This window comes from Coffea arabica, chromosome 4e, assembly GCF_036785885.1.
Source record: "Coffea arabica cultivar ET-39 chromosome 4e, Coffea Arabica ET-39 HiFi, whole genome shotgun sequence".
Taxonomy (NCBI): Eukaryota; Viridiplantae; Streptophyta; class Magnoliopsida; order Gentianales; family Rubiaceae; genus Coffea; species Coffea arabica.
In genome coordinates, this window is record NC_092317.1 from 2,756,452 (window position 1) to 2,781,100 (window position 24,649).

The following is a 24,649-nucleotide window of genomic DNA, read 5'->3' on the forward strand; positions in this document are numbered from 1 at the left end:
ACAGCTCGAACATTTAATTGGGAGATGGGGGAAAAACATTTAATTGGCAAATTAGATGGTGGAAAAAATTAAGGGTTAATTACATTTACCTCCCCTGAGGTTTGACCATATTACCAATCGATCCCTGTAATTTGTCCAAATAACGGTCTCACCCTTTGAATGATCAAACGTTTAACAAAAACCTCCTTAATGCCGAAAATGCCCTTATTGAGGCCATGTTGCATTAAAAAAAGAACATATTTTTATTTTATTAACCCTGAAGCAATCCAAAAAAATAGAATTATTTTATAAAAACCATATCTTTGCTTCCATAAATAGTTTTGAATCAATAATTATTTTAAATCTTAAAAATGAATATTAAAAATTAGATAAATTGAAAGAAAAATAAAAAAAGAAGAAATTATTTTAATTCCTGAAGTATGGTTCAAATTGAGGAAAACATGCCTTGTGCTCTCCGCAACATGCCTTGAACCACAAATTCGAACCATACTTGAAGATTTAAAATAATTGCTTCTTTTTTATTTTTCTTTCAATTTATCTAATTTTTAATATTCATTTTTAAGATTTAAAATAATTATTGATTCAAAACTATTTATGGAAGCAAAGATATGATTTTTATAAAATAATAAGCAAAAACTTTTTTCTATTTTTTTGGATTACTTGAAGGTTAATAAATAAAAATATGTTCTTTTTTAATGCAACGTGGCCTCAATAAGAGCATTTTCGGCATTAAGGGGTTTTTGTTAAACGTTTGATCATTCAAAGGGTGAGACCGTTATTTGGACAAATTACAGGGATCAATTGGTAATATGATCAAACCTCAGGGGAGGTAAATGTAATTAACCCAAAAATTAAACATACACTAATCATTGCTGATTTTTTTAATTGTATTAAATAAATTTACCAAATATTGAAATTTCAAGCCAATTTTCATTTAGGTAGTTAATCTACAAATTTTTATCCATGGTCCAGTCTATTTGGTGCCTTTAAAACACCAAATAAGATATGAATCAAATATCATTTTAATCAGTAAACAACAAATTTAATCAACGAAAGCATTGCCAATTTATAGGGTAGATGGTAATTTAAAGCATTAATAATTAATTTAGTTTCCTTTTGAGTGTGTCTATTTGGTGCCCTTAGAAAAAAAAAAAGGTAAAGCATTTAATCCAATTCAATCATTGAGATGTAGAGTCGAGCTGCTTTTATTATTTTTACCATACCTAGATACATAATTGCAAATATTAAATTCAGATTTACAATTAATCCATAAAATTCTACAAAGTACACAAAATCGATTGTTGTAATAATTTAGATATACAATTATAAATGTTAAATTTGAATATATAGTTGATAAATAAAGGGTAGATGGTAATTTAAAGCATTAATAATTAATTTAGTTTCCTTTTGAGTGTGTCTATTTGGTGCCCTTAGAAAGAAAAAAGGTAAAGCATTTAATCCAATTCAATCATTGAGACGTAGAGTCAAGTTGCTTTTATTATTTTTACCATACCTAGATACAGAATTGCAAATATTAAATTCAAATTTACAATTAATCCATAAAATTCTACAAAGTGCACAAAATCGATTGTTGTAATAATTTAGATATACAATTATAAATGTTTAATTTGAATATATAGTTGATAGATAAAATTCTATGAGTGCACCCATTTGATTTAGAAATTATCATACAAAGTATTTTAATATTCATTTGGATTAAGAAATTTGATGAAGAATGGATTAAAAAATTTGAAATCTATCCAAATGCTCTAATTATTATTTAAATTACTTAAGCAACATTTGAATTTATAATTCACGAATTATTAAAATATATTTTAAATACTATAATAATTTAATTTAAAAATTTAAATATCTCCTAAATAAACTTAAGAATTTGAATTCTTTCGTCAAATCTCTCGGTCCTATCCCAATCTCAAAGATTTGTGAGGCATTCGTCTAGTATTTTGCATGCCAGAAAGCTGGACGGTATTATAGATGACCGCTTTCTATGGAGAATTATAGAAGAAAAGCAATTAGGGTCGCCTAAGTTTCGAAGTCCTCACTTGACTTTGAGAATGCTCTACTTTCCCCTTTGTTTGTAATCGATTTTAATTTTCCCTTTGTTTGTAATCGAGCAGCAAAATTTTGTAATTCTCCCGTAAATAACTGATGCTAATTACAGCGTGCGAGAAAATTTTTTAAGTGTACAGCAAATAGCGCTTATGTCAGAGTCGAAGAAAGCAAGCTCCGGCGACGGCCGAAATAGCGCCGGAACCAAACGGAATCTTCCTTCATGGATGAGTGCCAGAGAAGAGAGAGATAGTTCAGGTGGTAAAAATAAGGAGCCCAAATCTTCTGCTTCCGCCTCAAATTCCGGTTCCCACGACTTCTCAAAACTCATGGTATACTACCGTTATTGACGTTTTTTTTTCCCCCATTGATCGTTGAATAAAACGAATAAAAAGAATAAAATTTTCATCCAAAACTCGCGTGATTGCAGGAAGGGGTGGTGTTTGTGCTATCCGGGTTTGTCAACCCGGAGCGGGCCGAGTTACGGTCTTGGGCACTTGAAATGGGAGCGGAGTATCAACCCGATTGGAATTCGAACTGTACCTTGCTCATCTGTGCATTTCCTAACACACCAAAATTTCGGCAAGTAGAGGCTGATTCTGGGACCATTGTTTCCAAGGTGATCCTTTTTTTTTGGGGGGGGCGCTTCCCTTACCATGCAAGCGCTTAATTTTTTGATATTCAGGAGGTGAAAAGAGACCTTTTAAACTTTATCTATTTGGCTTAGCTTAAGTCTATAGACATGTATGAATGTTATCCATATATTTGTGCAGCATTGTTACTTCCATCGTAGTATAGACTTTAGACCTTTTTTTTTTTTCTGGGTACGTTTTTTAGATTGGACTAATATAGAGGTAATGACCAAGACTCTTTGTAAGCCTGCAATAGTTGAAAATGCTCAAGAATCATGATTGTTCACTTTAAGGACTGGTTGTGCCGAAAATTTGTTGTTGTTTAATGTTTTCATTGGAATGCTACTCTATGAAAATGAGATGTTAAGATCATTATTTCCTTTTGCTGCAGGAATGGATTTTGGAGTGTCATGAGCAGAAAAAGCTTGTGGATATTGAACCTTATCTTTTGCATCCGGGCAAGCCATGGAGGAGGCAAAGTGTTCCCAATGAAGCCAGCAATGGTACTCGCTCCCTTGTATTCAATGTTGTATATATAGGTGCAAGTAACTGTTTATGGAAGTAATGGACATTAGTGACTTATAGATCTGCTGCAGTTCATTTTCTGATGTTATAATGGATATTAAGTGGGGATGGAGAGTTAGTTATCGACTTATCGTTTCTCTTGATTGCATCTATTACTAATATAGGTCAACTAGAAATCTACCAGAGAACAGATGGAAAATAATGTTACTGGTTGCTATCCAAAGTCCATCTGATCATTGTTTCATGGCTCCTGAAATAAGCACAAAGCCTCAGAAATATGCATCTTTTCTCCTCAGGGACCTGCTTATTCATGCTATGAGACTTGTCTAAAACATCTTAACTTTGGTAATTGATGTAATTTTAGCATGACAACCTGTAGGTGATGTTGTCTTTCTCCAAATTCAGTCAATGTTGAGCGGCTTGATATGTTTTTTACTTTTTACTTTTTTGGAGAATAATTAAAGAGCATAAAACGCAAGAAGGCAACCTCATTGTCATTTTCCATTCTATTATTTTCTAGCACATGAGACAAGTTTTATGTTTCGGGCTGATCCCTGATATTGGATTCATGAAATATGAAACACTAACATGGTTGGCAGTGATTAAGTTGATGTCATGATACTTTGTACAGGGCATTGTTTAATTTGACCATATACGACAAGGAAAGTTTTTGTACTTTGACCCACCTGCTTTCTTAAAGTTTAAACTGGCATATGACGTGCAGATTGTAGAGCAACTTCATCTCTGAAATTGCAGAAAAATGTGGAGAAAAGCTCATGTGCACTGCCTACTGATGGTGCTTCTGAGGTACACATTTTATCTGTGCCTGCTGGCACTACGTCGCCATAGAGTTCAAGTTAAAGAAGTGTTGAAGTTTAGTTCATATGACATATGGGGATAATCAAAACAAACAATATGGCTGGAAGAAATGTTCATGCAGAATAAGAGAAACTGTTTAGATTTATTATTTTGTATTACCTGCATACAATTTATCACTGATCTAGTGTTATGTCTTGTATGAAACAGGATCAGCCTTCTAACCAAGTTAGTGATTGTTTTTCTCCTTCTAGAGTAAAGAAATGGGCTAGTGATGATTTGACTAGGACGCTATCATGGCTGGAAAGTCAAGATGAGAAGGTATGTACATTCTACAGCTGGTTTTATCAACTTCAAGATGGTGGTATGGGACTATTAGTTCTCAGTATTTCTTGCTTAGTCTGCTTTCTAATCAGTTTCATTGCATATCACGGGCTTGGTCATCTTTCAAAAAAAGATAGTATGTTCTGTCATTGCATATTTTGTATTGCTTTTAATTGATCTGTCCAATTAAGATTGTAAGGTTTTTGCGTTCAGCTTGCATACTGATCTAGGAGCATTATATGTGTATTTGCTGTTTCTATTGTGGTTGGATTTCTCTTTTGCCGAAGAGTTGTGAAAGATCTTTAAGTTATGTTTTGAGTCAATCCATTTCTGCAGCCAGAACAGAGTGAGATAAAGAAAATAGCTGCAGAGGGGATCCTCACCTGTTTGCAGGATGCCATAGATGCACTCAAGCAAGGGCAGGTATGTTAACTTTTGATAGGGGATTCTGGGGTTATAATTGGACTACATTCTGGTTTATAGTTAAGAATTCCTGTCACTGTCATAATATACTGGTTGAATGGGTTATTTATCTAAGTACTGCATTTCATATCGGAACGAAAGAAAAATGGTGTTGGTTTTAATAGAGTTCCAAAAATATAGAAGCTGATTTCAAAGTTGATTTCTTGCAATGGACCTTAAGGTTGCTTTTTGGTTACGTCGTCCACAGATTTTTAAAGAAAAAGGAAGGCAGAGGGATATCTAATAAACATTTGGATAATTAGAAATGCAATATTTGGATAAGCAACCCTTGAAATGGCTGGTAGCATTTGTTTGTGTTATATGCAATATCGTGAGCTTCAAGTTGATTTGTATCAGTCGGTCATGTGTAGTTAGGTAGTGATTTGCTCTGTAATAAAAACTTCAGAGTTCTGATGAAAGGCATCTAGTGGTATTTTGTTCTTCTGGCACAGTAAATTTACTTGTGTGGTCTGTCAATTGTTGCATTGGCATTTATATTCTAAAAGTCAATAATTGAGTGGCAGAATCTGGGGTTCCTCCCTTTCCTCCTATCCCGTCAGTGGCATCAGGTTGGAAATTTTGGTGGTCAAACTACAATGTTTTATGTTACTCCATTTTCTTCCATGAGAGATATAACAAATTATTTCTGAGGGCAATATTTAATTTGCTAACTGGCAAGAAATGGTTGTTATCTTGGTGCAATGCTGATTTGAGCAAATGTTGTGTAGAGCTTTCTTCTGACTGATCTTGGTTCTTCAGCTTATCCTGCAAATAAATGAGCAGTGGGCCTGCGTCCCCAGGGTGGTTGAGGAGCTGATGAAGTTTGATGGCACCAAGGATGATTCAGCTTCAGTTAGCAAGAAATATCTTTGCAGACATGCTGTCGCCTGTAAACAGATTTATGAGAATGAGTACAGAAACTTGGAAGATGATTCATCTCCAAAGAAGAAGTCGAAGACTAATGACCATGGGAAGTGCGGGTATGAAGAAGGGACAGCTTCTAAGGGTGGCGATGCCTATGAAAGCGATGATACTGTTGAGATGACAGAAGAGGAAATAGAGCGAGCTTATAATACCATTTCTTCTACACTACTTGATGCTGGCTAATGTTAACGTTGTTGTGCGCTCTTGTTGAAATTTTGCTTGCCTTTTGTCATCTGGTCTCAGTTGCACTGATGAAACAGTGATTGGCAGTAAATACTTGGATTCCTCTCGTCTTCTTCATTGTTTTGCAATAGTAAATCGGTAAACTCCGAATTTTCTTTGCAAATTCCTGCATCATACGTCAGTCAGTATATACTTGAAAATGACGCGGTAAATAAATCACTGCCTGTTTTTGTACCATCGATTCAAATTTCAGTCGAAGAATGAAGGTTGCTTCAACATATCTTGGTTGGCAATACCACACCGGCAAAATGACGTGGCTCGCAACCCACATTCCAGCTCTGATGAACTCGAAAGGATAGATTTTTTGTACCAAAAAAGTTGGATAGATTATTTTTGGGGGCAAAATATATGTCGGATTCCAGAACTTATGTGACCTTCAAGTCTTGATCTTTCCTCTTTTTAAGTTCAATTCTAATGATTCCGTCGCTTTATGTTCTGAAACTCTGAAGGATATTTTTGCATAACATGTACTATATGGGATGTCGTTAGGTATACGTGCAATTGGAGTGTGTTAGCTTTTCATCCATTATTGTCATTACAAGACAAAAGTTTTTGCATTGCGACCTTTTTGACTTGCTTGTGATTGTTCCTTTGGGTTCCCACTTCAAGTCATGCTTAATACAAAAAGGTCAACCATAAGGATGTAAAATGCATTATCTTTGTTATTTCGATTTACTCTTACAATATGTATCTACATTGATTCCTTCGGTGCCATCGTAAGTGGGCATTAGAGGAATCCGATGAATAGTTCATGTGGGAAAAAAAACGAATCATTAAGTTGGAAACCAATCTCCCAGTGTCAAAAAAGGAAAAAAAGATAATGTAAAAATAAATCCGGGAAAAAAAATAAAAGCTAGTAAAATGGTCAAAGGAAAAAGAATGGAAACGCAAAAAGAAACCGCTTGATCAATTGCAGTGAAATTACGGAAAAGCTCTAGCGGCGTTTAGCTTAGCAGCCGGTCTTAGAAGAGTATTGCTAAGTTGCTCGCTCCAGTGTTCTCTCTCTTGAGTAGGGTTGCAGTAGATAAACGCCACCTCCCTCCCATTTTTTAGACTCATACTCCGTCGTCTATTCTTTTCCTCCGGCGCCCTATAAATACTACTGCCACCTTACCAGTTTCGATCAGTTATTCCTCTTTCGTCTCTTGCCGCCCAGTCTCTCCCCTTAGGGGTTTCCTCTCTCGTGTTCAACTGCCATGGGCACCTCACTTCCTTCTAGGGAGGGTAACCTCTTCAAATTGATTGTGGTGAGTTCTCCGATTGCAGTTAGCATTTTTGAGAAAGTAACCTGGAGCTTATTCACTTCAATCTTTGAAAATTGCACCGCTAAAACCCTAGGTTTAGTACTAGTTTGGATTCTTTTGACTATTTGGTGTTTTACTGTTGGATATCCAAAGAATTCTTATGACTTTTCTACTTTCGATTAAGTGTGATTCTCTTGCACTGAAAGTTTGAGAGCTAAGCTGAGCTTTAGATCTTATTTCGCCAGCTGCATTTTGGATGTTAAAATTGTTTTTGACTCGTTGAGATGTTTGCTTGATATGTGTTGGATGAGTTTTGTTGAATTTTGTGCTAGTTATTGTGTATTTGATTATGTTGTATCTTGTATGCTTGTACAGGTGAATAGTTCTAATCTGTTTTCTTTCTTTAGTTAGACGATGTTTTTGCTTAGCTGAGATGTTTTCCTTGAGTTCATTGATGGGCCCGTCCGTCGGAACTAATCAGTAAACTACATAAAATGTTGGAACGCTCTCCTTTTACATTGTAAATTGTTCTGAATATCGATCCTCTGGAGTTAAAATTCATCTACAAAATGGATTTTAACATCCTTTCCTCTCCAGCCTAGTTTGTGTAGGGCGAGTTTGCATGGTACTTTTTTCTGATTTTCGTTGTTGCTTTTGGTTTTAACACAAATTAGTTGACACTTGTGATTTGATAACATTTTTTGTATTTTGAATTTGTTTAAGAAGGAATGCATTGAAGACCTTTGCAATTATCATCAATCTGATTACAAGCTTCATATTCTCAAATTTTATGCTCTTGTTTCTCTTTTACTCCTTTTGTTGAACGAAGGTTCTATTTAGAGTACAAGTTAACTTTTGTCACTCAATCAATGCAGAAATCATATGAAACGAAGCAGTATAAAAAGGGGTTGAAGGCAGCCGATTCAATTTTAAAGAAGTTTCCCAATCATGGAGGTATGTCAAGTCTTTTCCTTTTATGTGAAGTGGGCTCGTGGTATATATATTATGTGAATCAGTATGACGTAACTGGTATGTATTCTCAAATTTGATTGGTTTATCATTTTCTTCTCTCCTTTTCTTTGTTGTAGTTCGCTTATTGCTTAATGAGAAAAATGATTAGATGATTGTTTTACTCCTCTAGCAAAACACTAACTTTATGCCGATGAGGCCTTGGTCAAATCCCCCTTCCCCCTTCCCTATCTCTTGAATCCCACCCCTCCCTACTAGGAAAAGAATTCAAGAAAAGAAATGCAGAAGGGCTTTATATTGGATGTAGCAGAATTCTAAAAGAGGTCCTTTCTGCCTTATTTTAGGAGCTAGAGGTTTAGCCAGCCTGGTCTCGCAGACAAACTTGACTATTATGTTGTTCTTGAAGCCACCTTGTGGTAAAAATGCATAGCCTGGATTCTCCTATTTCCGCCTACCCTTTTTACAGACACCAATCACTCAGAGGAACCTAGAATTTTGCTGGTTTTCATGGAGCTCTTGACAAGGACAAAAATCTCTTGGCTTCTTTTTACCTTGAGCTTCTAGTCCTGAACCTGCTGCAAAGTAAACATTTATAACCATAGGCAATCTTTTACAGAGTGTGCCTTGTCAGAAAAGAAGTATTGATAAACAGTTAGGCAATAAAAGCATCAGTTAATGTATGAAGGAAAAACTCAAAAGTCAGAAAACAGAAAGAGTGTATAGTATAATTGCCACAACTATGAGCTTAGTCTCCACTTATTTTCTTAAGACAGTTTATGTTTCGGCATAATCATGTCTAGGGCCAGCAGGATATTGAATTGTCACAAGCTTATACTTGGGAATATCTGAAATTCTTTCCTGATCATTTTCTGTCCTCAGTTGCAAAGCACAAGACACAGAATATGTCCTTTACTGTTTCCTTTGCTGAACCATTATTGTTTACTCTTTTTTTTTTAAAAATTTAAAAACCTAAGTGATTGAATGCTGATTACATGGATTTCTGTGAGAAAAGTGAGGAGCCTTTTGCAACTGTCTCCAACCATAACGGAATTTTCACTCTTCTTGAAGACATGCTTTTTGTATTTGGTTGCTTGGAATTTGTTCTTCTAAGTTGAATATCTACCTTCATTGATACTGATGTCTGGCTTTTGATTTCTTCGTCTTATGACCTGTCTTTTCTTTATGTTACTAGAAACGCTTTCGATGAAAGGATTGACATTGAATTGCCTAGACCGCAAACCAGAAGCTTATGAACTTGTTCGACGAGGTTTGAAGGTTGCACACACATTCTTATAATCTTTTAGGGTGATAATTTGGATACTTTGTGTCTTCTCTTCCTTTCAAAATTTTTTTAGTAGTACCCTAAATTGAAAGCTGCTTCTTTGCAGAATGACCTTAAAAGTCACGTTTGCTGGCATGTTTATGGTCTTCTGTATCGGTCTGACAGAGAGTACAGGGAGGCAATCAAATGCTACCGTAATGCACTTAGGATTGATCCTGACAACATTGAAATACTTCGTGACCTGTCTCTTTTACAGGTTGAAGTGATTTACCTTCTTGCTCTTGTGACTTATTTTCCTAATGAATGGCAGCATCCTTCAACTAACAAATAGTTACTTGTTTCAATTATTTGTCATAGCATGCTTCATGTAAAGCGCAGCCTAAAATTTCTACCTAATAAAATTTCATTTTTGCACAAAGAATTGTTTTCTGGCTCTTTTGCTATGGTTGGTGCTTCTCTGAGAAAGAAGCAAATTGATGTACATCAGTTTTAGGGAACCCCTGTACTTATTTACTTTCCTTATATTTCTTATTTTTTACAGAGCTTATCTTGTACTGCTAGTTGTTATAATTTTCACATTCATTTGGTTCCACTAGATTGCTCCTTGTGGATTCTTTATAATTGGTTATTCTTTGGTTTCTTAGCGTGGATATGAGTTTACAGAAATAACAGAAATATATGACAATGTTGTGTTGACGACTCAATGGTGTTTTTCTTATTTTACTCCTGTTAGTTTTTATGTAAGAGCTTCTCAAAAATATCTTTTTCTTTCAGGCACAAATGCGTGATTTGGATGGTTTTGTTGAAACAAGACAACGACTGCTCACTTTGAAACCAAACCACCGCATGAACTGGATAGGCTTTGCTGTAGCCCATCACTTGAACTCAAAGTAAACTGAGTTTTTTTTTTTTTTTGGGTGGCTGTACATTTTTTGTAGGCAAAACAACAATAAGAAATTTTGACTTCTTGCCTTGTGATGCTTAGTTGCTTATGCCTCCTCTGTAGTGTTAAGTTTTAGAATCTAACAAGTAGTTCCAAGCTACGTGGTTGAATGGTTTCATATAGCCACAGGAAATATGAAGCATTCTTTTGCGATCTAGGAATCTCTTGTTCCAGTTCCGGAGCATATCTGTGCAGATATTAAAAAGACAGTTCTAGAAATAAAAACTGAGTTCTTTTTGGTGTTACCTCAGCTTCGTTTTAGCCTGATGTTTTGAATTTTCTACCTTTTGCTGCATGCATTGATGTTGGTTCCTTGTGTCACGGGTTGTGTTTCGAAATACCCTAAAGGATTGCGAAAAATTGGGGTCAGAACGAGTGGCTGGTGACACTTGTAATGCAGTATTTTATTCTGTTTTTTGGGTGGCTGCACTTGTTGGTTAACTTTGTAGCTGCTGCTTTCAGCTTATGCATGTGGCATGATGAATTTGTCATGTTTCTATATACAAGCCCTACAATTTGTTGGCAAAAAATCTTTTGAGTTTAGATTATCAAAGAAGATAGGAAAAGCAGCAACCGTCTTCTGCTGATAGATGGCCAGAGAAATGGTGTGATATGGCATTTGAACCGATAGTATAAGTATCGTAAATCTGGTAATTATGGGTCTAATTCCACAAGTCACTGCATGTTGAACCTTTATTACTGAATCACTTGGGAGTGTCCATGCTTTTGGTACATTGTATGACATGAGAGTTGCAACTTGGCTTATCTCTCAGAAATCTATTCGTAGATGAAATGATAATTTTTTAATTGTGCTTTGTATGTACAAGAAGTTTGTACACTACCATCTATCCTAAGCTGATTACATGTTAAGGTAGTGGGACTCTTGCTGATATTTGCCCTTATGTGAAGTAATCTGGTTTTATAATTGCTGGAATGTAATTAAGCAGAAATTAGTCGTATCTGGTGGAATACTGGTATTGATGCATACACCTATATAAATTCTTTTTTTTTTTAAAATCAGTGGATCAAAAGCCATAGAAATCCTTGAAGCATATGAAGGAACTCTGGATGATGATCATCCGCCAGATAATGAGCGTTGTGAGCATGGGGAAATGCTTTTGTACAAGGTAATAGTACAGGCTCCACATAACTTATGATTTTGTTGAGTATCCTTTACGTTCTGGGGTTGCTATGTCTTTATCAGTATTTCCAACATACAGCGGGTGTACATGTTAGCCATTGTGCATAATCTAACACAATAGTGCATTCATAAACTTAATTCTTTCTGATTTTGGAGTTATGGTTGGAATTGAACTAATTGCTAATCTAGATGTTGATAAAGGTTTGGACTTTTATGATATGATTGTTCGTTTATTACTTGAGTCGCTTCTTGGTTTTGACATTGTTACACCAAAATCTAAGCAATTAGGATTGATTTGTTGTTTTTTGTTGGTTGGGTTTTGCAAAAAGATGTACTTTTGACTGCACGTTTTAGGGATTTAAGAACTGTCAGCACTTCGGTATTTAGTTGCATTATCTTGGTTGAATTAGGATTCAACTGGAGCATAGCTTTATTTACCTTCTAGAGTTAATATAAGACCATGCGCTACTTGAAGAGTTTCAAAAGTAGTACTCCCTCCATCGCATTGAGACTGTTATGCTTTCCTTTTTGGGCTGTCCCAAAGTATGGCTCACACCCAAAATGGAATGCAAAATTTCTCTTGTTTCAACTTTTTACCCTCCAAGATTCTCTTCTTTTTTTTATTTATTTATTGGTGGACCCCTTGAACTTCACTTGCTATAGACCAAAATTACTTGCTTTGCCATGAGATACACATGCCTAGATACAAGATATGAAATCATGCATGAAACTTAATCTTCTAAATGGGTTGTAAATTCTTGTAATCAATGTTGGCTCTACATGTCAATCTTGTCTTCAAAAGTTACTTTAAGAGTGGCAAAATTGGAAAAATAGGCTGAAGCTCACGTTCATATGGCGCTGTGCATAAAAAGTTCAACTCCCAAAGCATGACAAAGTTTATGGGACGGAGGGAGTATTAAGTACAGAAAGGTATACTGCTGATGTGTTGGTGGAATTGGTCCAAATGATTTATGGAATTACCCTTTGAAACTCGTAGTATTGAAATGTGTGTATGGCATGTGGTTTTGGGCATATTTTGCTGATAGCGATGGAAGTATTCTTATGCTGGTGCATAGTCTGTGTTTTCTCGTTTGTGGGTGTCTTTATGGTATTTGACTGGAATCTGTTGTCTTTATGGTGTTTGGCTGTAATTTTATGCATGAGATTTCTTGTTTCAGATATCTTTGCTTGAGGAGAGTGGGCTTCTTGAGAGAGCTCTCGAGGAATTGCACAAGAAAGAGTCCAAAATTGTAAGTATGTATGTATGATACTCTTGTTCGGTAGCTAGTTGATGCAGAGAGCATGTATGTTAGACCTGTAAAATTTATTGTGTTCTATGAATGACATTTCTAGGTTGATAAACTGGCCTACAAGGAACAAGAGGTTTCTCTTCTGACGAAGCTTGGTCTTCTGGAAGAAGGTGAAAAAGAGTACAGATTGCTGCTCTCCATGAATCCTGACAATTACAGGTATTATCTTTTAGACTTTTAGTCTGACAGTCATCTTTTCTTTGGGTTTCTATCTATTCCCTGTCTTTGATACTGTACTTCAGAGGATGATATGCTTTTATTTTGCCGTATGATATTCCTGACAATTATTACATGTGAAGAGATGCTTGTCATACCTTTAGTGTTTCTGCTCTTCAGATATTATGAAGGGTTACAAAGATGCCTGGGGCTTTTTTCTGAAAAGGGTCATTATTCATCAGATGAGATTGGTCAGTTAGAAGAATTGTACGAGTCACTTGCTCAGCAATACAACAAGTCATCTGCTGTTAAGGTTACATAGCTCCTTTCATTGTCTCTTCACATTTTTTGCCTGCCTTGAAGATTTATCTGGTCCATTGTCTAAAACTTGGAAGGTTATCTTACTTGGTGATTGTATGCCTGGGAGGATAACTTTATAGGAAAGTACTCTCATTTGGCTTTGATGTGGTAAATGTCGCTTATTGTGCACAATTTGTTAATTGCAAACTATTCTTATCAAGGTAGATCGTTTTGAGATTGCTTGTGATGTGGTAAATGTAGCCAGTTCTGCTTGTTATCCTTGCAGAAATAGACCCTTTTGAGATTGTTTGTTCTTCAATTTGCTGGTTTCTGGACTTCTTGAGGACGTTCTGGAATCAATGTTAAATCTACATCACACCACTCCCCCTCGCTTCTTCCTTTCATTTTAATTTCTCAATTTCGTATGCCAGAGAATCCCACTGGATTTTCTTGAAGGTGAAAAGTTCCAGAAAGCGGTAGAGAGTTATATTCGTCCTCTCTTAACAAAGGTATGGAAATTCATCTTTTCATGTTACTTTTTGACTAGCTAGATAACTTTTTCTGGCGTTTGAGTTGTAATACTTGACCTTGAATCATATCTTGGTTATGAAGCTTAAATACTCTCTTTGGTTGATTTGTAGGGGGTTCCTTCATTATTTTCTGATCTATCCCCTCTCTATGATCACCCTGGAAAGGTTTGGTGTACTTGTGAAATCTTTCCTGTTGGGAGGAGAAAATTTATTTTCTGATACACTTGCTTGGTGTTTACACCTATTTCACTACCTTTTTCTACAGGCAGATATCCTGGAACATGTAGTTCTTGGGTTGGAGTTGTCCCTTAAGACAAGTGGTGGATATCCTGGGAGGTATTGGTTATAAAAGTCATTGCAGATCTTGTATTGTGCTGTAGTCCTTTTGATACTCGGCACATGAACTCAGTTCTCAGTCTTGCACTGTTTTGAGTAATTACCAGTTGTATTTTATTTTTAATAATTTTCAATGATGAATATAGCACTGAAAAGGGTCCCTACAGCTGATAATTAACCTTCTAAGATATATAATGCTAGAATAAAACAAGTTTTACAGATTTAAATTTCTGGTCCTTAGTGCTTCTGTGCATATTCTCTAATTATTTTTTAATTATAACAAGTCAAGATGTTGTCAATGAAAGATATTGTGAAGCTTATGCCACAACTAGATGTTGGTCGTGTCTTATGGAGCTTCATTTTCCTTCTTAATTGGTTATCTTTGACTGGTAGTGAATACCTGATATGCACAAAATTATGCTATCATATCAATTTGTGCATATCAACATGTTTTGTATTTTCCTGTGCATGCAGCTTGGATAAAGAGCCACCTTCTACATTGATGTGGGCCTTGTTTTATTTAGCTCAGGTTTCAATTGATCTCCTTAATATCTTTTACATCTTTTTCTGTTTCATATGTAAGCTTCTTCCTAAATCTCCTAAGGAGCTTCATTATTGCAGCACTATGACAGACGTGATCAACAAGATATTGCTCTAGCAAAAATTGATGAGGCTATAGTACACACTCCGACTGCGATAGATTTGTACTCTGTCAAGGTTTGTCTTCTCTGTGCATAGAGGTTATTTTATAGCTGTGATGCTTATTTTCAATTTTTCATTGCCCATAGTCTATGGGTTTTATGTCTATTTTGTTCCCATTCACTTATCTTGCTGTGATGATATGATCACGTTAGTTTCTTGTAGAAATTATTATATTTTACCATTATCCTGTTTGTTTAGTCAAATCTTTGCTCCATGTAGCTCATCCAACTAGGATACATGTTACTAAATGTAAAGCACCTAAAAACATTAGACTATTTTTTCATAAAGTTAGGTGGATGTTTGGAATAATTACTGCAGCAGGGAGTAAGAAATGGAATGATATGATCCACGTATATAATATGTTAAGCTAATTCCTTTAGTAGAAGATAGAGAGGTTTTCGACTTTATCAAAGCAGATAAATAGCTGGAACCTGTTTTTTACATCTTTATGACACTAGAGTACTCTTTTCTTTTTCCTTCACAAGTCATAATAAGTAATTGCTGATTTTAAATGCTGATTCCTTGTTGATTTCTTGGTTTATTGTAGAATAAATATGCGGAATGTACTGAATAACATACATGTTTTGTTGATTAGAAAAATGCTATACAAGCTTTGCTCTAAAGCATAATTCAACAAGTTGCTCACCATTGCTAAAATTTTGTTGGAAACTTGAAATGCTGATTGGCTGACAGTTTGTTGGAAGGGTGCTGGTTTCTTGTCCCTTTGCACTTAAAATACAATAATATTCGATGTTATATACTAAGGACGTCTTGATTCATCATGTGTTTATATTAGATGGGTAACTGTGTATGCTATGGTTGCACAAATGCATAGATGTGATGAATCTAATGCATTTCGTGTAAACATGTGCTCTTAGTTGGAATGGATCATGGTCTTTACTTTTCATTTGGGTGCTTAAGGTTCAAGGCCTTTCTAGTTTGGCCCACCTCGCACTTTCAACTATTTTGATGTTGATTTGTAGGCCTTTCAACTATGTTGTTCTTTATCTGGTTTCTATCTTCTTCAATTTGTGCCAATTAGGATCCATTTGCTTTCGATTTAGATTGTGCTTTTTCTTTATGCTACTTACGTGGTTTTCTATCTACAACAGAGCAGGATTTTAAAACATGCAGGTGACTTCTTAGCTGCTGCTGCAATGGCAGATGAAGCTAGGTGTATGGATCTTGCAGATCGCTATATTAATAGCGAATGTGTTAAACGCATGCTGCAGGCTGATCAGGTTACAAGCTTTTAAGACTAATGTTTCTACTTTCTACAGAAGAAGGAAAGATATTACTTAATTTTTGAAGCTATAAGTTGATTCTTGGTCTCAATTGTTGAATCATTCTGTCGACTTGTGACATTTCTTTGAAGGTTACTCTGGCAGAAAAAACAGCTGTATTATTCACAAAAGATGGAGAGCAACATAACAACCTCTATGACATGCAGTGCATGTGGTCTGCCTCTATTCAGACTATTTCAATAATTTCTGGGAATTCTGGAATATTTGATTATGGTAATTAATCTTTGATCGTAGGTATGAATTGGCATCAGGTGAAAGTTACTTGCGGCAAGGTGACCTTGGACGAGCTTTGAAGAAATTCTTAGCTGTTGAAAAGCACTATGCTGATATCGTTGAAGACCAATTTGATTTCCATTCCTATTGCTTAAGAAAAATGACTCTCCGGACTTATGTTGAAATGTTGAAATTTCAAGATAGGCTCCATTCACATACTTATTTTCGTAAAGCAGCTTTTGGAGCTGTCAGGTAATGGTTCTAATCAGCTTAATTCTTAAGTTCCTGATCATTTGATAACAAAGTTGAAGGTTTCTATTGCATCATGGTTATGCCAGTGAAACAATACGAGGTTTTAGGAAGTTGGCTGTTTGATTGATACACCTTAATGCACGCTTCTCATTTTAGCACGATAGTCTTGCTTTCGTATTCTATGCAAGGCTAGTATACATTGAATAATTATAATCTCCAGTGACTGTAATATTTTTCATGTCTAATTAACATATTCATGTCTTTTTGAATTGATTCAGATGCTATATTAAGCTGTACGATTCTCCTTCTAAGCCATCAGCTGAAGAAGATGATGAGATGTCGAAGTTGCCACCTTCTCAAAGAAAGAAACTGAGGCAAAAACAAAAGAAGGCAGAAGCGCGAGCTAAGAAAGTATTCTGTGTTTCTTTCTGTGGCTAATAACAACTGTTTCTTGCATATGCACTTTGATTATACTTGAATTGTTTTTAGGAGGCAGAAATTAAAACGGAAGAATCACAAGCCAGTAACGCCTCTAAATCTGTGAAGCGTCATGTGAAACCAGTAGATCCAGATCCACACGGTGAAAGGTTATTGCAGGTAATTTATCCTGTGTGCTGTGAAATTTATCTGGTTTGTTAAATGTTTAAGTTGCTATGACTCAGGTTAATATTAGTCTTCTCATCAGTTACATTTTTCATGAACAAGTCATTGACAAATGGAAAAATATTCATAAACAAGATGATGTAATTTTGGACCGCTTTTGTAGGTTGAAGATCCATTGCTTGAAGCAACTAAGTATTTGAAGCTTCTTCAGGAATACTCACCTGATTTCTTGGAGACACATGTACTCTCTTTTGAAGTACATATGAGAAAGCAGAAACGCTTGTGTGCTTTGAAGGTAGACTATTTTTCTTTCAGACATCTTAAAGGAGGACATAGGAAAAAGAAAAGTGTTTGGAGGGGTTATATAAATGTCGTACATTTTTTAAAGCAATCATTATTGAGCTTTTCCCCTAGTTTTTATTTTTATTTTTTGCTACCCCTTTCCTAACTGGGTCAGTACTCTGCTCGTCTGCCTTTTGTTGAATTGTAAGTGGATGAAGAAATTTCTTTATTTTATGCAGGCAGTAAGGAATTTATTGCGGTTGAATGCTGACCATCCAGACACACATCGTTGCTTGGTATGTAGTTGTTACATCAAATAAGTTGATGTGACTTCTTGACTGTTTCTGTTGGGGATTTATGATATACCTAGACATCCAAACAAGTGTTTGGAGTTCTGAAGGGCCTAGTTTTCTTGTCATCGTGATATCATGTGTAATTGTCGCAGATAAAATTCTTTCACAAAGTAGGATCCTTGCCTGCTGCAGTGACAACTGCTGAAAAGATCATCTGGGCTGCAATTGAAGAAGAGCGACTGACATATGGGTACTTTTTGTCTTCTGAAGTTTGTTTTAACCACACCCCTTTCGTATGTGGCTGCAGGCTTTCAGCTAGATACTTGTATCTTACCATCTTTTTTTAACTTTTTCCAGTCAGTTGCGCGAGAAATCTCTTCTGGAGGCTAATGCCTCTTTCTTTGAGACACATAAAGGTCATCATTGTCTACCTCTTGTTGCTTGGAAATGTCCAATATACAATACATGACATGATACCATAATTACCTGGAATTTTTTCTCTTGTTTCTTGTCCTGCAGATTCTTTGATGCATAGAGCAGCTGCAGCAGAAATGCTGTTTGTTTTGGAATCAAACAAGAAGGATGAGGCTGTCAAATTAATTGAAGAATCAATCAATGAACCCTTGTCAATGTAATGTCACTCGACAGCCCAGAATAATTTTTTATTTTTTTTCCATGATGCTGTTTTGCATGGTATTTTGCTTTCTTTTAGATTATTGCATGTTGGAGCTCTCACATGTTTTTCGTTGATCAGAAAAGGACTTCTTGGACCGGCGAGGAAATGGAAGCTCAAAGATTGTATTGCTGTTCACAGTGCTCTAGAGAAAATATTTGATGATCAAGATGCAGCCTTGCGTAAGTCTTCATCCCATGTCTCTTGCATTATCTTGACTTCAGTAACAGATATTTAAATCCTGCTTGCTTGAAGAGATGAGGGTATAGGACACTTGTAATTAGCTTATCAGTCCGCAGTTTAGTTGCATGGGAATCTATTACTTGAATCTAAGTTATCTTGTCTGGTTTTTAGTTGCATTCATTCTGATGTTGTATCATGTTTAAATATAATTTATCCTTGACCTTGTTATTGCCTGATGCAAGGACGTGGAAGTTTCATGTGTCAGAATATGTATAAACGCATGGCTATGTGGTTCAGAAAGAATCAGAAGCATCTAGTGCTGAACTTGTTTTACATATGTTCGTTTGGCAGGATGGAAATTACGCTGTGCTGAATATTTTCCATATTCTACATACTTCGGAGGCAAAAAGTGTTCTGCTATCACAAAATTGGCTCATCACCAAACAGAGGAAACCTCTGAAAGTGCAGGTACAGTCAATCCCCATGCCACTGAATTTTCAACGAATGGAAACCTGGAGAAATCAGAAGGGTCTAAGGATTTGGCTGGCCAACTACATTCAAGTCTTGTACTCAGCTAACCTGGCAGTTAGATGGTTTTTGTCTGGCTGATAACGCATCCTTTTGAGACGTTGGATTACCGTTTCAAGGAGGAGAAATATCCAGAGTGCTAATTTTTGATGTTTGTGCAAATAGCTGGGAGTTTTGCTGTTGGTTTAGGACCTTTTCATTGTGCCCCACTTTGACCTCTGCACGGTAATTATATGATTTCCTTGAGAATGTGCGTGAACCGCTCCGAATGTAATATGGTAGAACTTGCGCGCTATATTAGCTATTTGACGGTGAGCTGTTGAGGCCGAGATTCCGAGTCTTCTGTTGCCAACATGATGAGCAACTTTTCAATTGAAGTGGCTCACTTGGAATTGACCGGTCACTGGTTCTAGTTTATTATAAGCAGGATACTCTTGATAGTCATAGCAATTTGAAGAGCATGTTGTACTTCCCAATTTCATTCACATTCTTAATGTATAAATGCTACTGCATGTAAGAAAATTTTGTCCTTACCTCATAAAGTAAGACATTTGAGATTTGTAGCCAAGAAATTCACACAAGGCAATATATTCAGTTTCCTCTGCAGTCTGCACTTCACTTTTTATTCCGCCTGGGTAAAATAGCCCAAGCCGCCCTTCGCTCTACAGTCTGAGAGACCAAGTGCCCGTCAAGAACTCTGGTGCAATGTCGCAGATAAACAAAGATTGGGAAGACCGGGTGCCTCCTTATCAGCAGATCCATTTGCCTCTGAGCACGGCCGTCTCTGCAACCCCATGAAAACATGAGTAACCTGCAAGGTTTTCCTTTCGAGTCTTTCATTGCTTGATGAATGCCACCGGACGTTCAGTAAGATTATCTTCTCTGGAGTCCGCCGTCTTATTTAATGAAAGAGGCATCGACATAAATATACATTAAGAATAAGATGCTTGACAGGGTTGCTTTTTACTTGATAGTGCTAAATTGTCAAGTTCCCCTTAAAATCATGATCTCCTCGCAAGATTTTAAGTAGTGAGGGGAAAATGCCAATGCCATGCTCATTTGTGGTCTTTCTGTTGGTATTTCATGTTGCATGTAAAGCCGGGAATAACAACATCATGCCGCGTTCTGAAAATTACAAATGCACAATGTGACGTGTCTTATGAGCCAAGAATTAGCTGATTTACTATGCCTTTTTAGAACTTTCTATTGGAATAGAAACCCTTGTATACTACCAATATTTTAAATGGCCAACACACATGAAAATTGTTATGGCACTTCAGAAACATTATCAAATGGATTCTGAGAATAGCTTGTCAAAAAATCCGAGCATTAGAAATATTAATACGAGAATGGACTGTGGAGTTGCGTGTTAACATATTTATAATATTAGACATCGTTCCCTCAGTGTCAACTTTATAATAAATCTTTCACTGCGACTTTGATTGTCTCAGTCTTTTTTTCTTTTCTTTTCTGGGTGAAACAAAGTTTATGTTCTCTAGTCATTCAATAAGATTTATCGTCTTATTCCTATTTTTGGTTCAGAAGAGCTGCTCAATCGAATGTTTATTCAGAATACCTTCCTCCTGCTGTTTCTGTGCTCAACTTTCACTCTCATCTACTCTCTGAACGGATCTCCCGTGGCATTTAATGCTCTTCTTCGAAACATTTCACAGCCACATGATTAATTTTGAACGATCGAGACTTCGAGAGTGGCCCATGGTTCAGATTTCTGTATTTGAAGCTTGTGCCTTCAGGGCCATGAGATATATATCTGAAGGCATGGATCATGTTAATACACACTTCCAATCTCGCGTCCACCAATGCATGCATGCGTGGAACCTGGAAGTTGCCTTGAAATGGTGGGTCGGTGATCGATGTGCTCTTCTTGAGGATTTTAGAGCGAGCATGCGGCAGCATGGAAAACTACATCGTACGGACTATTAATTTTAGCTCAATTCATTTCATTTGGCCCTCCTCCTCCTCCTATAGTCCTATTACGTCCTTCTCATCCATTTCAATTCATTTCATTTGACTCGGATAGTGAGAGGTTTGTAAATTTGAGAATACAATGGAATATGGGAAGACAGATAAAAGTAGAGCTGAAAGGGATAAGTTCGGAGCGTAATTTACATAATTAAATAAAATGAGGTTTCTCTTCAACAATTTTCTTTTTAAATTGGATCCAATCATGCGCAAGGCTAGAAGTGCACAGAAAAATGAAAATCAATATAGGGAACATTAATTCTTGAATAAAGTTCGAGTTTTTGTGAAACCGCAAATTACATTGATGAGTGGAGTTGGTTCATCCTCCCAAGACGACCTCAACACTGAAATCTACTGAATCTTTTTTTTTTTCATCCATCTGTTGGGTCATGGGTGGGCTAGCTGAATTGGAGCCATGGTTCAAAGACTCGGCTGAGTCCGATTTCGAAATACTTGAATTTTCGAGACGTCACTATAAAGGGTTAAAACGGTCGAGTCACACCGAATCACTCCGAGTCATCACGAGTTAACTCGAATTTTTATTATTTTTACTAATTTTTTAATTAATTTTGTTTATCATATTTTTTTACAATTTTTAGAATATTAAATATTTTAAAAATTCGCGTCTTGCGGAGACCGCAACGATATACCGAAATCCATGTGGAACCGTTTGAGCCGCGACTGCGACTTTGAACCATGATTGGAGCACAAATTAGAATTTCCATCTGATTAACGCCTTCGACGATGCCTCGATCATATGCAGTGGAATCCACGAACATGAATGAAAATGATGGCACTAATGAGAATGAGAACCTCAAGATCATAGCATCGCCAACACACGGACGACTATCCATCACACCGCTGGAGTCTTGCTTCAACAACGAGCTTTTAACACGGCAGCTAGCTGTTCTTGCAGTTCTACTTTCGTCCATTTCTTGCAATTCTTGTACTTGTTATATTATTTGATATATTATAACATTATATTATTACATTTTTTAAAAATTAATATATACATGCACACACTTATTACATTATTTGGTATATAATAACATTCTAAGCATGTTTGAATAACAAACTTTTTTCAAATTTGATTTTGTTTCCATCACAAATATATTTTTCAATCATCTTTTTCATTCTACATACATCACAAAAGGTATTACAATAATTATTTCAAATAATATTTTAAATAATCTCTCATCCGAATACACCGGTTATATTGTTGCTTTCATAAAAGCATTAATGTGCATAAATCAAATATTTCATATATATTCAGCATAGCATTGTAGACACAGTTACACCCCAAAGATTATGATATACATAACAACCGAACCCAACATGACTGCATCTGCCTCTACCCTACAGAGAAGAGGAACTGATAATGGGAAGACGTCCTTCACTTTCCCGAATCCATTAATGTGTAGTAACAAAGTCTTGCATGGTCCTATCTTCTATCGTGCTGCTTAACAAAGGGGAATTCTTGACATGCATATAGGGCATTTATCAATTTCTTTTTTAAAAAAAAAAATTTGAAGGTCACATTTTGAATCTTTTGCCCAGAAGTACGTAGGGTATGTTCCAGCCTTGATGTCCATTCACGGTTGGAGCCTATCGTGTAATTCGGACACCAATTTTCTTAAATAATTATATGTAAGTGGTTGAGGGAGAAAACTTAGAAATATATAGCGGATCCTGGCAGGCTTTTTTTTTTAAAAATTTTTTTGGTTGGTTTAATTCTTTCCCAACCAAGGAGAGGCAGAGGCAGTATTATTATATATGGATGTGCAGGGAGACAACTCCATCACAGATAACCCTTTTGTGGGACGTTGTATCGGTGCATTTCACTGCCATGTCCGGCGCTAATGAAGCATATGCTGGGTTGGAAAGAAACACGCTCTCAATTTTTAATTAGTCTTTAATTAGCAACCTTATAATGAATATGATTAGTCTTCAATCACAAGGTTAAATAAATTATATGTGTACACATGCAAGTCTTGTGCGAGTGAGCACACGCAAACACACATAGATCTAATAAGGTACATATGGTATACATATATAGAGGAAAAGTAACCCCTTAGTTCAAGTCACTTTTTCCATGAAATGACTATATGTCATTTTACATACATGGGGTTTTTTTTTTTTTTTGGCTCCTAGTGTTTGTATATAGGAGTTGAAAGTGTCTGAAAGATTAAAAAAATAATAATAATTCTCCATCATGACATCTTGGAGGGTCACAAGAGGCTATTATTGAAGGTTGGATGAGGTTTTTAATCTCTACTTAATTAATTTTAGCTTGCCTTGATGGTATTGCTTTATCACCGAAACAAAGAAACTAGAAAATATCAAAGAGATTTCATGTGGACGCACATATGAGGCTACTTGGGTTCACAAAATCTTGACTGTGGCAGATGGAATTTTGAAGTATTATTTGCTCACACTTTCAATTCAAATTAACTCTTTGGTGAGTTATAAATGGATAGAGATGACCTTTAATCATCAAGTATGCTAATGGTAGACTTAAAAAAAAAGGGATAATTTCACAAACCTCCCCTTAAGTTTATGACGATTGCAGGAAGTACCCTCTAAGTTTAAAAAATTACATAAACCTCCTTTAGACGTAGTTTGGGGCTCACTTTGCTGATATAAGCAAAATATCTCCGTTGATAATCCTATATTACCCCAGGGGGCTTTTCTCCATAGAAATAAAATTACTTTGTAATTTTAAACTTAATATATTGCCACATACTTTAAGAAAACTTGGGATGATCACTATATTATTACCGCGAGACCGACTTCACTAGACTGATTTCTTTGATGATAAGAAATCGCATGATTTGTCAGGACACATAAAAATCTAGCACAAAGTTAGCCGATTTAACTACTCAAGACACAGTCCCCTTCAGTCAGAAAGGGTAGGATGTGCTTTTAATTAGTTGACGTATAAATATTAGTGATCCCAACGATAAGACAATTTTTCTCCTACTTATTAGTTAGGTTAGTTAAAGTTCGTTGATTCTTCTCCTTGTACTAGCCTAAAGATTCACATCAACAACATTCAAGATATGGTTGCACATGAATGCATTTGTATGCTTGAATTAACTGGGTTCTCTTTCAACCAGTAAATTAATAACTTTGCGCACTAAACTAGTAAGTATATGGTGGTTTTAGTTTCCCAACCGTCGTGCTTGATCTTGTTCTCCGATACACACCGTTCACCGACCATATTGGTCGGATTCTTGTTCTCTGCAAAATGAAGGAAAAACGAATATTGGCAGTTGGCATGACTTTGCAATATCGAACAAGATACATATATGGAGTATTTGGCACGTTCCTGTGAAGTGTGAACTTGCTGCTTTTCCATGGAAGATCATTCGCTACGATCTACATCGAAGAAGAATATGTTCTTTAATTTTGACGATCGATTTCTTT

General features: G+C 36.0%; 2 protein-coding genes across 2 annotated transcripts; both read left to right on the plus strand.

Moving 5' to 3' along the window:
- Positions 1-1,991: 1,991 nt before the first annotated feature.
- LOC113740607 (DNA-repair protein XRCC1) lies at positions 1,992-6,099 on the plus strand. Its single transcript, XM_027268156.2, has 7 exons — positions 1,992-2,402; positions 2,501-2,689; positions 3,094-3,205; positions 3,952-4,034; positions 4,254-4,364; positions 4,704-4,790; positions 5,589-6,099. Exons 1-7 carry the CDS (start codon positions 2,223-2,225, stop codon positions 5,934-5,936), a joined length of 1,110 nt encoding a protein of 369 aa, XP_027123957.1. The 5' UTR covers positions 1,992-2,222; the 3' UTR covers positions 5,937-6,099.
- An 820-nt stretch (positions 6,100-6,919) lies between these two features.
- LOC113741955 (N-terminal acetyltransferase A complex auxiliary subunit NAA15) lies at positions 6,920-19,846 on the plus strand. The gene is made up of 26 exons (XM_027269628.2): positions 6,920-7,243; positions 8,116-8,194; positions 9,402-9,484; positions 9,598-9,747; positions 10,266-10,381; positions 11,456-11,561; positions 12,754-12,825; positions 12,929-13,044; positions 13,222-13,354; positions 13,773-13,850; positions 13,983-14,036; positions 14,137-14,207; positions 14,682-14,736; positions 14,829-14,924; positions 16,022-16,150; positions 16,285-16,367; positions 16,448-16,678; positions 16,957-17,089; positions 17,168-17,275; positions 17,445-17,576; positions 17,803-17,859; positions 18,009-18,106; positions 18,214-18,272; positions 18,376-18,487; positions 18,611-18,711; positions 19,064-19,846. The coding sequence occupies exons 1-26, from the start codon at positions 7,193-7,195 to the stop codon at positions 19,288-19,290; spliced, it is 2,730 nt and encodes a 909-aa protein (XP_027125429.1). The 5' UTR covers positions 6,920-7,192; the 3' UTR covers positions 19,291-19,846.
- Positions 19,847-24,649: the final 4,803 nt, after the last annotated feature.